We start from the raw sequence: 15,854 nt of genomic DNA on the forward strand, positions 1-15,854 counted from the left end.
TTTCAATAAACATTAGTAATTGCTTAATATAATATATAACACATTTTACAAATTATTTGGTTTTGCAGCCAAATTTGCAGTTCTATGAAAGCAAGAACTTATTTTTGTTCACCACCTAAAACTATGTTCTTGAATGAATGCCAGCTACTTGGTTGGTGAAAGATCAGGGCTTTGCATATAATAAGCACACAATGGATGTTTGTTGACAGAGGAATAAATGGAGATGATAAGATGGTTAAGTGATTCAGAAAACTCACAGTACTAAATTCAAAAGGCAAAAAAGAGATTTAGGAACATTTCAGTTTATTTTTATAAATTTATTTAAAAAATAAAATTATAAACAAAATACAGAAAAATATTGACACCTTAGATAACAAGGAAATAACTAAGCCGATGTAGGGCAGCTTGTTGGAGAACAAAATCATGAGTTTCATAAAGAAATTTTTATTGTGCAAAGAAGAAATATAATATCTAAGATTCATTTACAGTGGGCATTTGGCATTGACAAAAAAAGTATTTCTATGTATACATTCAACATTTTGCAGCATATTTACTTCAATTTACATTTCCAAATTCTATGCCAAATACACTCCAACTCACTACCAAAAATTTCTAAGATACTACTAAAATTTTGTATATTTGGTAGGAGTGCAATATTATTTTACTGGAAAATAATTTTTATGTTCTTACTAAATCAATTATATTTTTACTACTTCAATAAAATTCACCAATGTTTTCTTCCCACCTGAAGCCAAGCCTCTTCAGACAAATTAAATACTAACTCAAATGTGGCCAGTTATGAAATTATACTATAAATTTTCCTCCCTCGTTGGAGATATTAAAACTTTTCAATGAAAAGATATCAGTTTTAATAAATTACTTTTTCTTTTACAGTAGTTAGAGGTATTTCAGAATCAAGTTGCAGAATTTTAACTTCTTTCTAAAAGATGGCTGAAAGCACTTACCCACTGAGAGTTATTACCAAATTCCACATCAAAATAAAACACATTAAGAAATCCACACAGTAGTTTTCTGAAAACTCTTCTCCATTTTCCCCACATTTCTCAAATCTATTATTTATTCATTAACAATATGTGACTTTCTTGCTTTGTTTTTCTAAATTATATAAGGTAGCTATTCTAGTTTCCTGATAATCCTCCCATTTCATTTTTAAATTATGATTTTATTAAAATCAACATAAATTACAAGTAACTTTCATTTTTGCTACAGTTCACTTAAAAATTTATTTTAACTTATTGAAGGCAGAAGATTTCATGGGGCCTGTCTATCTAGACTAGGCAAACAAAACATTAAGATTAGAAATTCTCATGCCTCCAACAGATTCCAGACAAAAATCTACACATAATTTATCAATTCTTTCTTAACTATTTCAAATTAATTTCATTTCTTTTTGTCTAAGACGATAATGACAAAACAATGGAGATAGATAAATCTCAATGAGGTGAGCTCTTTCTTTCCTATTTTCTTCAGGTTGTAACATCTCCTCCAGTACATAATGGCTGGCAGTTGGCAGTAGGTTGCTGAGTTGATACCACTTCTAAGTCTGATTCACGAACAAAAATCACTGCATCACCACTTACATTTATAAGACACTGTGCCTATAAGAACAACAAACAGGACCAGTTCAGTTACACTCCAACAATACTCTCATAGGCTTCTGTTATACAGGGATAGTGTTGTACAGCCAAAACAAAACAAAACAAAATGCAGACTTACAAATCACTAGGAAAAACAACTAACTCAATAAACAAATAAAAAAAGAATGTGAGAACAATTCACAAGAAAAGAAATTCAAAAAGCCTAGAAACATATGAAAAAATACTTAGATCCATATGTTCGTTAAAAAAAGTAGCGTTTCATTATTACCACGTGTTGGCAAAGACATGGGGCAATATAAACACATTTAACATTTCTGGTGGGTGGGGGTGGTAAAACCACTTTGGAAAGGAGTTTGATGATATGAAGCAAAAAAAGTAGACACTTTGTGATCTGCCAGTCTTACTCTCATTTGTGTAAGATACAATACTGTATAGACATTTTTTTTTCATGCACTAGAAAAAAATCTTGGACATGTTACTAAAAAATTACTATGATTTTCACTGTAGTGTGTTTGTAATTAAAAAAATAGAAAACAGCCTAAATAAATAATGGAATATAAATGAACTAAAAGTTCTAAGAACTTAGGATAGAACTCATAAATGTCATGATGAATTAATGAAAATAAACAGAATGTGGAAAATATCCTCAAAGGAGGGAAACTTCTGCAATATCTAAGAAAACTACAAACAAAGGCCTATGTTTTGACCCACCAATTTCATTTTAAGGAATTTTTCCTACAGATACACTCAGACCTCTGCTAATCACTTCTGCTTCATATTCGTTACAGTGCTGTATGTATTAGCATAATATTTATTAGAAACACCCTAAAAGTTCATCAGTGGGGAACTAGTTAAAGAAATTCTGGTTGATCCATACCATGAAGCATTATGTGGCTATTATAAACAGTGAGGATAATCTTTTTGCCCTTAAATGGAACAATTGCCTAGAAAAATTCAGTGAAAGAACAAGCTGTGGAAAAGGGCATATCTTTGCTTGAATGTATCTAAAATCTCTCATGTTACATGCTATGAAGTGTTATAGCTCTAGAAGTGATATATTAAAAAAACATGAATAACTTTGGTTGTACAGGGGAAGAAACTGAGTGGATATAAGACAGGGAGAAATTTTCTGTTTATATTCTTTTAATACCCGTTCTGAATTTTGAATTATGTATTACCTATTTTAAAAATACATTAAAACATTTTAATACAAAATGAGACTATAGTTACATACATATATAATTTTTAAAATATAAAAGCCTACATAGAAATGACAACAAAATAAGGATGGTCCACTAGGTAGCAAAAAGAAATAGGTCCATAGAGGCTCCCACCACATTTTTAATATTTATTTCTGAAGCTGACTGTCAGGTTAAAAGTGTTTATGTTAGACAATTCTCTATACTTTTTTAAGGGTATGCAAGATATCAAAATAAATTAAAAGTGAATAAAAGCTAAATGACATGAAGTATAGCACCCGACATTTGAGCACCTAAGTGGCAAGCAGTAATTAACAGTTATCATTCAGGAAGACTGGCAGTGGGAAGGCCCAAAGCATTTGGAATGAAAGAAGTGGGAGTATACTCTAGCTTTTCTTTTAGAGCCTCGTACTGAGCAATGAAATTCTGCAAGCCTCAGTTTTCTCACCTACAGAAGGGAGTTAATAATACCAATATGTTACAAAGTGCTAGAAATGCAAAAAAAGCACGGTTCATTTGGTGGAAAACTACATAAATCAATACATAGGTTAAGGGCATTGGGAAGACGTAAAAGGTAAAAACATAAGTCTAAAAAAGTTGGAAGAGTCCAAATTTTGGAAGACCTTGTATGACATACTAATAACCTTAAGTTTTATCATGTACTCTCATTAAAGACTTTGTAATATTTAAAAGATAATAGTAACAACTTTTATGGTATTTACTATCCACCAGGCACTTTAGCATATTACATATATTTCCCCAGTTTTTGTCCCAATGTTACAGATGAGGAAACTAAGGCACAGAGAAAGATTTTGTTTTGGACAAGTTGATTTTGAAGTACTTGTCAAAGTGATAATTTTGACAAATTGAATAAATCTAATACCAGGAAAAACCTAAAATTACAAATCTCAATCTCAAATACAAAATAATTAAGCAAGAAAGGATCTTTTCAATAGAACTAGGGAAATCCTATTACACTAAATAAAATTATTATAAAGAAATGTTCAGTTGAACAAGGTTATTTTTAAGATCTGATAGATGCTTTCTTCATGATCAGATTATATCAGATTGTTTACAACAAATTATTAATCCTAATCAGGATGCACCTTCTCTGGTTTCTTCTCCTTACAGATGATCTGTCTTGAGGTGGTTCTTAGTGTCTTCTGATTTTTCTACCTCTCTTTCTTTCTACCTTTTTCTGCTCCACTACATACCCTTTTTACCTATTCTATACAATCTACTTGGCTCCAAATCTGATCAATAAACTGGTCCTGAATATACAACTTCAGTTAAGAAATCTCATTGAGCCCTAAATGCACACTGGCTATCTACCAAAAAATTTCCTAGGATGTTTGATAGGTCCCCTTCCTTCTCTCCCTTCTAACTTTCCTTAGCTATTGCTGAAATTTATCAGAACGTTGTTGTCTTCCAGTCTCACGGCATTACTTTTTCTTCAATATCTATTAATGAAATATGATATACTCCAATAAGAAAAAGATATAAATTGTTGAGAAAGTTAAGTAAATGAAGCACCCTTGAGAAGAAACTGATTGTGAAGAAACTGAAAATAAAGGTGAAATCACTTTCAATGGTCCCCCCTGCTGGGCCAGAAATGAGGAGCAATCACCAACAGCCATAAGGAATTTCATCCATCTACCACTGCATGTCATTCAAATAATATGATTTTTGATGTATGCCAAGAGGAGCACGTTGAGAAGTACTGCCTTTATCACAGCTCATATAGCCATTTACTTAAAAAATAAATATTTTACAATTTTAAGTGAGTTATCTTAACTCAAAACTGATAAAAGAGGGGCTGGGATTGTGGCTCAGCGGTAGAGCGCTCTGCCTAGCACGGGCAGGACCCGGTTCGATCCTCAGCACCACATAAAAATAAAGGCATTGTGTTGTGTCCATCTACACTTAAAAAATAAATATTTAAAAAAATGCAAAAAAAAAAAACTGATAAAAGAACCTTATTTTATAAATTTAACCTAGAAAGACCCTTTTTATTCCCCATGAACAGAACATTATTTAACAGAAATAAACTAGTATAAACAGAAATAAACTATTATGATATACCCTGCACTGTATGGCAGTTAAAACTGTTCAGCACCACAGGATAAACTAACCTGTACTTTTAGCTCTCTGCAGTCAGACATCACTGTACTCCAAACATCCACCAAGATGATGGTAGAAATAGTAGCTCAGGAGCAGAAGTTCCAAAAATGGTTAAGAATAACTTGTTTCCTGAGATGTGAGAATAGCACCTAAGCTATATATGACCATACTTATTAATAACTTCACTAAACTATGTTTTTAGCATCTAGAATCAAAGAAATCTGAAGAGCATTTTTATTCTGGGAGGGTGATGGAGATCGTTGGCTGGCCATGAGGGAAATTCTCAGGTTTCCCCTAAATCAGAGATTTCTAACTGTATCTCACCTGGTTTTTATTTGGATTCTCCATGAAGACACACTGCTTCATTATATAGGAGACGACAGCATTTCCTCCTAATGCAGCAACATGAGCCCTCACCATTGCAAACACTTCAGCAATAAAGGCATGGAGGAAACCACTGACTCCTCCTTCCTAAACAACAATGTGCAAAATAATCATATTATTTATATGTATCTAGGAATGTACATAAAATGTCAAAGAATATGTATTAAATCATCCCAAGTTATCCTAATAACAGGCAAAAATTCATAGGATTTACTGTATGGATGAACAAACAAAACTTTATTACAAATATGGCTGGATGAGGATTCACTATCCTTACTTTAAACTTAACTGAAGCTCAGAGAATTTGTAATCTGTCCATGATAAACTATAATCACATAAGTAGTACTGACTCAATCTGTTTTGCACATTATATACTTACACCAAACAGGTACACAAAATAAGTATTCCATAAATATTTGTTAGGGAGTAAAATCCATTAGTTCAGGGAATTTTTTCCATGTTCAAAAAACAAACAAAACAGAAATTAAAGGTCAATCAAAGTTTACAATGGACCGTACTACAGAGATACTGCCACATCGATGTTCATAGCAGCACAATTCACAATTGCTAGACTGTGTAACCAATCCAGATGCCCTTCAATAGATGAATGGATAAAAAAATGTGGCATTTATACACCATGGAGTATTACGCAGCACTAAAAAATGACAAAATCACGGAATTTGCAGGGAAATGGATGGCACTAGAGCAGACTATGCTTAGTGAAGCTAGCCAATCCCTAAAAAACAAATACCAAATGTCTTCTTTGATATAATGAGAGCAACTAAGAACAGAGCAGGGAGAAAGAGCAGGAAGAAATGATTAACATTAAACAGAGACATGAGGTGGGAGGGAAAGGGAGAGAAAAGGGAAATTGCATGGAAATGGAGGGAGACCCTCAATGTTATACAAAATTACATATAAGAGGTTGTGAGGGGAAGGGGAAAATAAACAAGGAAGGAAATGAATTACAGTAGATGGGGTAGAGAGAGAAGATGGGAGGGGAGGGGAGGGGAGGGAGGATAGTAGAGGATAGGAAAGGTAGCAGAATACAACAGTTACTAATAGGGCATTATGTAAAAATGTGGATGTGTAACCGATGTGATTCTGCAATCTGTATTTGGGGTAAAAATGGGAGTTCATAATCCACTTGAATCTAATGTATGAAATATGATATGTCAAGAGCTTTGTAATATTTTGAACAACCAATAAAAAAATACAAAAAAAAAAAGTTTACAATGTTTTGTCCACCTGTTTTCTAGAAATTCTCCTAGAAATCTAGGAGAAATCTAGAAGGAAATTTCCAATTTTAAATTGGAAGTAAGGGAAAAGCTGAGTACACTGTTAGAAAATCATTTTAATAAATCACATCTTTCTAAAAAGCCAGGGCATTCTACATAGTCCTATAAAGGTCTTGCTTTTTGCAATTAAGGAATTAAGTGAGTTGTTTCAGATTGCCTCCAACTTAATCATAGATCAGTACATTTTTCTGTTGGTCTTATTGGTTTCCTTCTGTCTATTAAGAAATTTTGAAGGTAGAGTACCTATAGAACTTTAATTTTAAAAAGTTTAATTGATGTAAGAAAATAATTTATCAGGCTGTGAATAGAACTGTAATACTGTGCTGTAAAGTCTCCATTAAAGAGAAATCTACTATGAAGCAACATTTTTGGGTACAGAAGCTTATGCAGTAGAGAAGATGTAGAAAATAAAGTCTTACAGATTTGCCAGGGGTCATGGTACATAATTGTATGTAATCCCAGTGACTCAGGACGCTGAGGCAGGAGGATTACAAGTTCAAGGCCAGCCTGGACAACTTAGCAAGACCCTGTCTCAAAATAAAATATAAAAAAGTCATGGATGGAGTTGCAGAATATAATGTTAAGTTAGCCAAGCCAAAAAATCCAAATGCCAAATGTTTTCTCTGATTTAAGGATGTGATTCATAATGTGTTTGGGTGGGTGGGGAGGGCATAGGAGGATTAGATGAACTCTAAATAGGGCAAAGGGAGGAGGCATGGGGGACGAAAGACAGTGGAATGAGATGGTCATCATTACCCTAAGTACATGTATAAAGACACGCATGGTGTGACTCTACTTTGTGTACAACGATATAAAAAAAATTGTGCTCTATATGTATAATATGAATTGAAATCCATTCTGCTATCATATATAACAAATTAAAAGTCTAGTCGTATAGCTCAGTGCCAAAGTACCCCTGCATTCAATCCCCAGCAAAGAAAAAAAATTTTTTTTTAATATTTAAAAAATAATTTATCTGGGGCTGGGCTGTACCTCAGTGGCAAAGCACTTGCCTAGCATGTGTAAAGCACTGGGTTCAATCCTCAGCACCACATAAAAATAAATAAAATAAAGGCATTCTGTCCATTTACAACTATAAAAAAAAATATATATATATATAATATATAAAGATTTTGAAAAAAATAATAATTTATCTCAAAATCTCCATCTAATTAATGAAACAATCTGTCAGAAATCATCATTCATTTACATAAAATGCATCATGTTACCCATGCCAAACACTGTGCTAGATGCAGGACAGGGAGCATGATATTGAAAACAGTATGCAAGCTTGATTTCTTTTAATATTTTTCTTTTTTAATTGTAGGTGGGCACAATACCTTTTATTTTATTTTCATATGGTGCCAGGGATTGAACCCAGTGCCTTACACATGGTAGGTAAGCACTCTGCCACTGAGCTACAACCCTGGCCCCTGCAAGCTTGATTTCTAAGAAGTTTTCTAGTAAAACTAAGGCGGGGTGGGGGGTGGGGGGTGGGAAGCACAACTAAGTCATTTCCATAACAAGCATACTTTATTAAGTACAAACTGCTACTAAAGTAAAATATAAAGCAATTACCTGCTTTCAAGCCTCAGTAATTAAAAATTATCCCTATAACACAGTATTAATTTGCTTATAACTTAAGATTCAATATAATTTTTTTTTTACTGAGTGAAAACGAACAGCTCCATTCTCTTTTCAGAGGGATGAAACAATTAAGCTAAATTACATAAAATATCTACATAAACATGTCTATAATATGGTCCTCCACTATTTCTAAAGGTGATCCCTTAAAAATTGCTATTTAAATGTATCTCAGTCAAATAACTACTGAAAAAACTAAGCTGTTCTTTCAGGACTATTATAAGAATCTAATGAAACATAGATAAATTTGTTTGATTTAATAAAGCTCTTGATAAAAATCTAGAATTTCTAACAACAAATGTGTTTAAATCTAACACAAACTCCTGGTAATAATACTAGCTACTGTATGAAATGCATTAGTTTGATCCAGAATCAATATATTTAAGTTATTAAAATACAAATAAATAAGTAAAATATGTATTTGTACTTACGTATATTTATTATTTTAGGGAAAAATAATAATTTGAGACTTGGTTTTGTTACTCAATAGTCAATCAAAGAAAATCCAAACACCAACAAAATAACCTCAGTAAAATTACCTCACGAAGAGAAGTAGTTTCCCGAATAAAAAACATGTTAATTATCCCAAGATATTTAGTTATTTTTGCTCCAGGAATGAAAGAAAGAGGTGTCATCTTAACAACCCCAACTGTGGAATTTGTACAAGGTGGAGCAGAACGGTTCCGGAAATTTCCTTCACCCATTGGACTTGCTTTTTCAACTGTCACAGCTAAAATTGAAGAAAAGAAGAGGTAACATTAAGAACAGATACTGGTAATGCATATCAGTCACTTATTCCCTAAGGTTTCCAAGTAAGTGGTGACAACATTCAGCTGTCTGTGAGGCTAAGCCATGTCATGAAAGAAAAGAAATCATCATGCACTGCATGCAATTAAAAGAGAGAGAAAGAAAAACACATGAGGAAATGCTGGAATGAATTCTTTTGGAAGAAAAATGGCATTCCTGCAAAAGAAAATGTTGATGCGGAGTAGCTACACACACAATGATCAGTTATGAAGTGAAGAAAAAGAAAAAGCGGCAGAGCATTAAATTATCTGCTGTAGAAACAAATTATTACAAAGAGAGTGTGAAAGTTGTTATATTTCCCAGTACAGTTATTTCCATCTTTTTCAGACGACTTCATCATTGTCAACTTGTAGATAAACCTTATGTTAACTAGTGGTATATATTTCCTTTCCAAACCTTTTGATTAAACAAACTCATAATTTAAAAAACTTAGCAAATGACCTTGGTCATCAAAAGGTTATTGTTTATAAAGTAACACAAAATAATTACCACTTGCCAAATAACTGCTATCAGCCAGACATATTATGTGTATGTGTATTGCTTACAACCCAGCAACATAGGTTATTATCATCCCCATTTTACAGATGAGGAAGCTGAAGCTAAGAGAAATTGAATAGCTTGCCCAAGGTCACACAGCAATTAAATTGGCACTTCCAGAATTCAAAACCAGACCTGGCTGGTTACGTAGCCTCTGTTATTTACTCTAAAAGGTAGTTCCTTCCCTTTTAATGTAGTTTGTTTTTTTTTCTCAAATATAGTTACTTTAAAATCTACCAAAACACATGGGGTATAGATAAAGAACATAAACATACTGAGTCTAGCAGTAAGATGAGAGTTAATTACTTTCTCTCCAGAAATACTTATTCTTTTAGCCCTCTGGATATCACTTAGTAAGCTGACAGATGCAATATACAAAATACGCTGGGTCCTAGAAGAGTTACCTCTTTGATGAGAGAGCTGGTGATTACCTTCCATCTAGAAGGAGATCATATCTATTTATATATTTTTAGTTATGCCTTCACAAAAAGTAATATTTAAAAAAAATTGTTTTGTTAAAATTAACAAATCTAAAGGCCCTTCATTTACTCTTCCTACATGACCATTAGAGTCTGCAGCTTTCACACTCCAACACACGACTGATTGGCAATGTTAATACTAGGTAGTAAGGTCTAGCCTTTATCACTGCGAAATCAGGGATATGCTTCTCAGATCATCATAATGTGGTAGAAACATCCGCCTACTTGTCTTAATTGATCCGCGCCTTATGGTCTGAGCTTTCAGTTTAATGAGCTCTATCCAGCTGCTGCATCTGTCTGCAAAGGAACTGTAATCAACTGACGTTGCTGAAAACACAGACAGAAAACAAAAGAAAAAACAAAGAAAAAATATGGATGACGTCTCTTACTCGTCATAACACTCCTTCTGATGATGTAATTTAACTGCAACTTAAAAAAAGAATGGTCTTTTAATGTCAGATAAGAGAGGTGGTAAAGAGTCAAGCTTTCGACACTGATTTGTCCAAAACCAAGTTCTTGATCATCTGGCTGAGCATTTTTGGTGATGTCACAGCTGTATGGTCTCTTGGGGAGAATGTTAGTGGGGTCAACAGCAATGAGAGGACCACACATAAATAACTTTATTTTCCATTCTATTTAACTATTTTAGTTATTCCTATTAGAATTTAATTTACAATTTCAACATTATAACTAATCCCCTTCTCTATTTTTATCCTAAAATAAAAAATAAAAAGAATCAAAATGTTGAAAACACTTGGAAAAAAAAATCCTTACTAGTTGACTTATCTTGAATGAAAATATCTTCTTTCTACTATCAGTAATAAAAGTTAAAGGATCATTTTTGTCAATATTCTGTTTCTATGCCTGATTTTTGGTAACAAAGCCTCTGATAAAGGGGGTGGGAAGTGGGTATGAGTCTAATAACTTCCCCCTTTTAAAAAAAAAATTCACTACTGCTAATTAAAAAAAAAAAGTCAGAGCTAAAATTTTATTTTTAGAAATTGAGAAACCATTAAAATGCTAAAAAAATAAATATTTAATGAATAAAAAATACAAATGCTAACTACAATAAAGTCACATTGTGGTGTCTATTCCATTGTCCAGTGCATTTCTTCAGTGTCTGAAATTTTATGCACCACCTAACTAGAATTCCACACCTTTGGTGACTATTTGCTTAATTAAACAAACTCACCTCTCAGTGCGGCTGGTATACCTGAGTTAGAACTTGCACTCTCCAGGTGTTCTAATAAGACAATATGAACAACATTAGCTTGAATGCTAAGTACAAGCCAGCATCTCTTCTTTGTTGTTTGTTAATATCTTCTATAAGCCAGAAGAATAGGAATAAATCTTTATGGCTTCATTATAAAAGCAAACCAAATAGAAATATTTAGGTTTAAAATGTAGTTTCTATTGACATGAAAGCTAGCTCAGTTAATAAATAACATGGTAAGGAAGACTGCTTGTTACTATAACACAAAATGAGTTTCAGAAACTTCATAGTCATAAGAAAATATAAACAGTAACAAATGTTAGTAGAATGACAGCAGAATGTAAGAAAACTAGACAAAGGGTCACTGTGTTGGGAGGAATATCTGACGTGAAACGTGGAAGAGACATGTTTGTAGGGAGTAAGAGCCAGTAAGATTAAAAATTACAAAGTAATGTGCTATGACTCACAGATCAACACATGCTGCCTCCTACCCCTACCCTTCCTTACCATGAACCTCTTTATTTGTCGGAACTATCAACAGCTCCCTCTAGTGGTAGCAAGACTTTGTGGAACTAAAACTGACTCATCTTTAGAGAAATAACTAACAATTCCAAACTAGAATCACTCCCTTTCCAGCACCTCAGGAAGTTAGCATCCAAGGTTTTCCCTGATATTTTATGTTTAGTAAAGATAATTAAGGTATCATGCAAATGTAAGTAGTACTATAAAAAAGTCATAATCCAATTTTAAGGCCCATGTTCTATCCACACTAGCATATTTGAATTTTTGTTTCAAAGTATGGAACAAATGAAAGAATAGTGTTGTCAATTTAGAAATGACACATGAAATATACTGAGAATAATTTGGGCCAGTCAGTTTTTTAAAAAAAATATAAATTAAATATATTTTTTAATTTCTACTTAATGTGTTGATCTTTGGTAATATTCTTAAATTTATAAAAGTTTATTTAAAAATGCCATTTGTACATAGCATTTCTCCAAATTGTAAGAAGCTCCCTTTCAACCCCACCACCCTTTTTTAAGCAAGTGACCAGTATCGAATACTAGAGAGTATACAGTGGTAGACAATCCTCTGGATAGATAGATAACAAATAAAAGGGAACACTAGGTAAGGTCCACAAAAGGTCTGCGAGGGTACCATGCTGTGCACATTCCCTGACCGTTGTGTCTGTAGCCTAGAAGTCTAGTTGGGGACAGTCCTGATACAGGATCTTGAGGAGCTCTGGAAGTCTGGGAGAAGATGGAGCCCATAGGAAGGCCAGCAGGAAGACTTATCACATATCTACAGAGAGTTCAGGACAAGAATGGACTCAATGCAGAAACTGGGACAGCAATGAACCTACCCCAGGCTTATATATTCTAGGAGAATTCAAAGGTTCTCCAGGGTTACTACCTTGGGCAGTACAGACTTGGTCAGTATAGAATTACAGAGAGTACAGTAATTCATAGTAATTCAATGAAAAAAAATTAATGCATAGGCAGAGGAATGACTAAAATAATTTTTGAAAAATTACTAAAATTAAATTCTCTGTTATAACTCAATACTATCTGGGTAATATAGAAATCTGCAGAAGCAATTATATACAATTTAATGACAAATACATAGACAGAACTTACTTAAACATGTAGTTATTTATTCCCACCTTTAAGTCACAAGTAGAAAAATCAAGGTACCCAATAATCTGTAAAATATGTGTTCCAATAAAGAATAAAAAGAGAATCTTTGTGAAGACCGATGAAACTGTTACAAGTAGTTGCCTCTTGGGAAGAGAAATAAAGGGAGAAGGGAGTTTTATTTTGGATTACATGATTTTGATGTTACTTAAACTTTTTAGTATGTATAATTCATACTTTTCCAAAACTAAATTTATAAGAGTAGGGAAGAGAGGGGACTCTGAGGAGGGGCAGGTATTTATTACCTGACTTCAAATATAAATGCATTTGAATTAAAACTAAAAAAAAAATGATGCTTTAAAACTAGAGACATTCTTCGGAGAAAGGATGAGAATTTCTTTAATCTCACTTAAAAAGAGATGTGTTACATTTTAACATACTGCCTATGATCTTAATTTTTCTCCTAACAGAAAAGACTCCAGGTGAGCAGATCCTGGCAGGAAATAGACTCTGATTGGCACCTCAGGCTAGTTTGAATACTTTAAATACCCAATGATTGTTCCTTCTCATTAAAATCAGAATTCCCAGTTAATAGGCCTTTCAAAAGAAAAGGCACCACAGTTATAAGAAATCTCACTTACTGAGAAACTAGTAACTCTAGTTAAAAAGAAATAAACTGAAGAACATGCAATCACTATCAATTCTAAATAAAAGACAGCAGACTTCATATTCAAGGGTAGAAATCTCATTTAAAGTCATTCAGGCTTTGTTGAGCATTAGTTAATGCTCAGTTGAGTGCCATTTGTATATCTATGTGGAAGAGCACTTTGTATGTTGGATCCCCATTCCCCTGCAAAGAGAGCCTCAATCCAACCATACAGCAGTCCATTCTCTCAAAATTTCTATTCCCATTTCATAAAAGACAAAGATTAAACCCCATCATTCTCAAATAACCCTAGAAACTTAGTAAGTAGGACAACAATTTAATTATTCTTAGCACACTCTGGGAAGCCCTACGTCTAGTGGTGTGCGTAGATAAATTAACCCAGATTAAAAGCATTTTAGTGGTAATGAGCATATTGATGACAAAAGAAAAAAATGTGGCAAGGATTATTCCTCCTTCAATTTTATACTCTCCAATGTTTCTAAGGTTTGAGACTTCTTCATTCTTCTAAATAATTTATTATAACCAATTCAAAACTATTGGCTAGCTGTTAATATGGTCTGAATGTTTATCTCTTCCAAAACTGTGGTTAAAATTTAATTGCCATCAAAATAGTATTAAGCTGGGTGCAGTGGCACACACCTGTAATACCAGTGCCTTGGGACACTGAGACAGGAGGATCAAGAGTTCAAAGCCAGCCTCAGGAACAGTGAATGTGCTAAGCAACTCAGTGAGACCCTGTCTCTAAATAAAATACAAAATAGGGCTGGCGATGTGCCTTAGGGGTTGAGTGCCCTTGAGTTCGAACCATAGTACAAAAAAAAAAAAAAAACAGAGCTAGAAACTTTTAAGAGAGGATGAGGCCATGAGGGCTCCATTCTTGTGGGAAGGATTGGTACCATTATAAAAGGGTGGTTCAGCCCCTCCTTGCTCTCTTTCTGTTCTTCCTTCCTGTGATGATGTAGCAAGAAGGTCCTTGCCAGATGCCAATACCTTGATATTGAACTTCTCAGCCTCCAGAACTACAAGTCAATAAATGTCTTTTTTTAAATAAAATACTCAGTCTTGGGTATTCTGTTACAGCAACACAAAGTAGACCAAGGCAGCTGTAATAAAGTTTCTACACAGATCACCCAATCTTTTGACGATTCATTTTATATCATTAAATATAAAGATCATCTTTGCTCTGAATAATTTTAAAAAGTATTTGAGACAATCTTACATACACATCTTTAAAAATTCCTAAAACTGAGAAAAATTCTAAAAACAAGAATCTCTGGCAGATTAAAATACACATAATCTGGAGTCTTTAAATTTTATACTTTATTTTCCCATTTTAACATTCTCAATTTTAAGCTATTATGATCAAAATTGGATTTTATGTTCCTTTAGGCAGTCCCATCAATCCATAAGACACTGATTGGCTATGCCTTATAACTATAAAATCTGGTTTAATGACTAAGTTAAAGCAAATGGTGTATCTGAACATTCAATATAAATTTACCCATAAGGGTACTTAAATATTGATGAATTGATAATGAAATTGCCATTCTGTAGTTATAAATTATTAAGGTATAAAGAAAGATGGAAATAGCTTCAATTTGGGTAGTTCAAAAGAGAAAAATTCAACATCAATATACATAGGCAATACATACATACATTAGATGACCAAAAAAAATTAACTTCTCTATTTGGGTAATTTATGTTTCCGATTAAAGGTGTACAAAGGTGTAAAACATCCTAAGCCACTTGTCTTTTTCAATCCCCTTCTTATGTGCTCCTGTTTCCATTTCTATACATCTACTTTTCATCTTACTACTACCCTTTATGGCTTCTCTTCCAAGTTATTTGGGTTTTCTGGCAGTTGCCCAATTCATTTTTTTCTTTGCTTTTTAATCCCTCTGCCTCTGAATTTCACTGTCCTCAAGGTACCTTACAGAAGCTAGAGAGGTAAAGACCCTGTATTCTATTTCTTCATCAACTCCCTTCCCAACCTATTTTTGGCTAAGTATTTGCATACATTTTCCTCATTTTGGCTTCTATTTTCCTTATTCTCTTCATCATCTCTCTCCTTTCAAAGCCTACCACTGATTGTTTTAGATATCCAATATAACATGGAGAACATCAGCTGTTATTTTTACTGTTGTTACCATTTGGTCATAATGACAAAATACACAGTACTTTAAAAACAAAAACAGAAACAGCAGACAAGCAATAGGTTATCAGTATATAAAGACATTTTTTAGTTAGTATAA

At 33.3% G+C, this 15,854-nt stretch overlaps 1 protein-coding gene across 11 annotated transcripts in view; it reads right to left on the minus strand.

Moving 5' to 3' along the window:
- Positions 1-365: 365 nt before the first annotated feature.
- C2cd5 (C2 calcium dependent domain containing 5) overlaps positions 366-15,854 on the minus strand; it is a 95,437-nt gene continuing 79,948 nt past the window's right edge. For 5 of the 11 annotated variants that reach the window (XM_076854189.1, XM_076854197.1, XM_076854191.1 and 2 more), the window contains 5 exons: positions 11,281-11,331; positions 10,314-10,415; positions 8,805-8,995; positions 5,264-5,410; positions 366-1,619 (listed from right to left, as the gene is read on the minus strand). In XM_076854189.1, the coding sequence (XP_076710304.1) occupies positions 1,488-1,619; positions 5,264-5,410; positions 8,805-8,995; positions 10,314-10,415; positions 11,281-11,331 (623 nt within the window). In that variant the 3' untranslated portion in view covers positions 366-1,487. The remainder of the gene's footprint in view (positions 1,620-5,263; positions 5,411-8,804; positions 8,996-10,313; positions 10,416-11,280; positions 11,332-15,854) is intronic. The other 6 variants (XM_076854193.1, XM_076854192.1, XM_076854195.1 and 3 more) reach the window with 3 other exon arrangements.

The sequence above is a fragment of the Callospermophilus lateralis genome, chromosome 4 (genome assembly GCF_048772815.1).
Source record: "Callospermophilus lateralis isolate mCalLat2 chromosome 4, mCalLat2.hap1, whole genome shotgun sequence".
NCBI classification, from domain to species: domain Eukaryota; kingdom Metazoa; phylum Chordata; class Mammalia; order Rodentia; family Sciuridae; genus Callospermophilus; species Callospermophilus lateralis.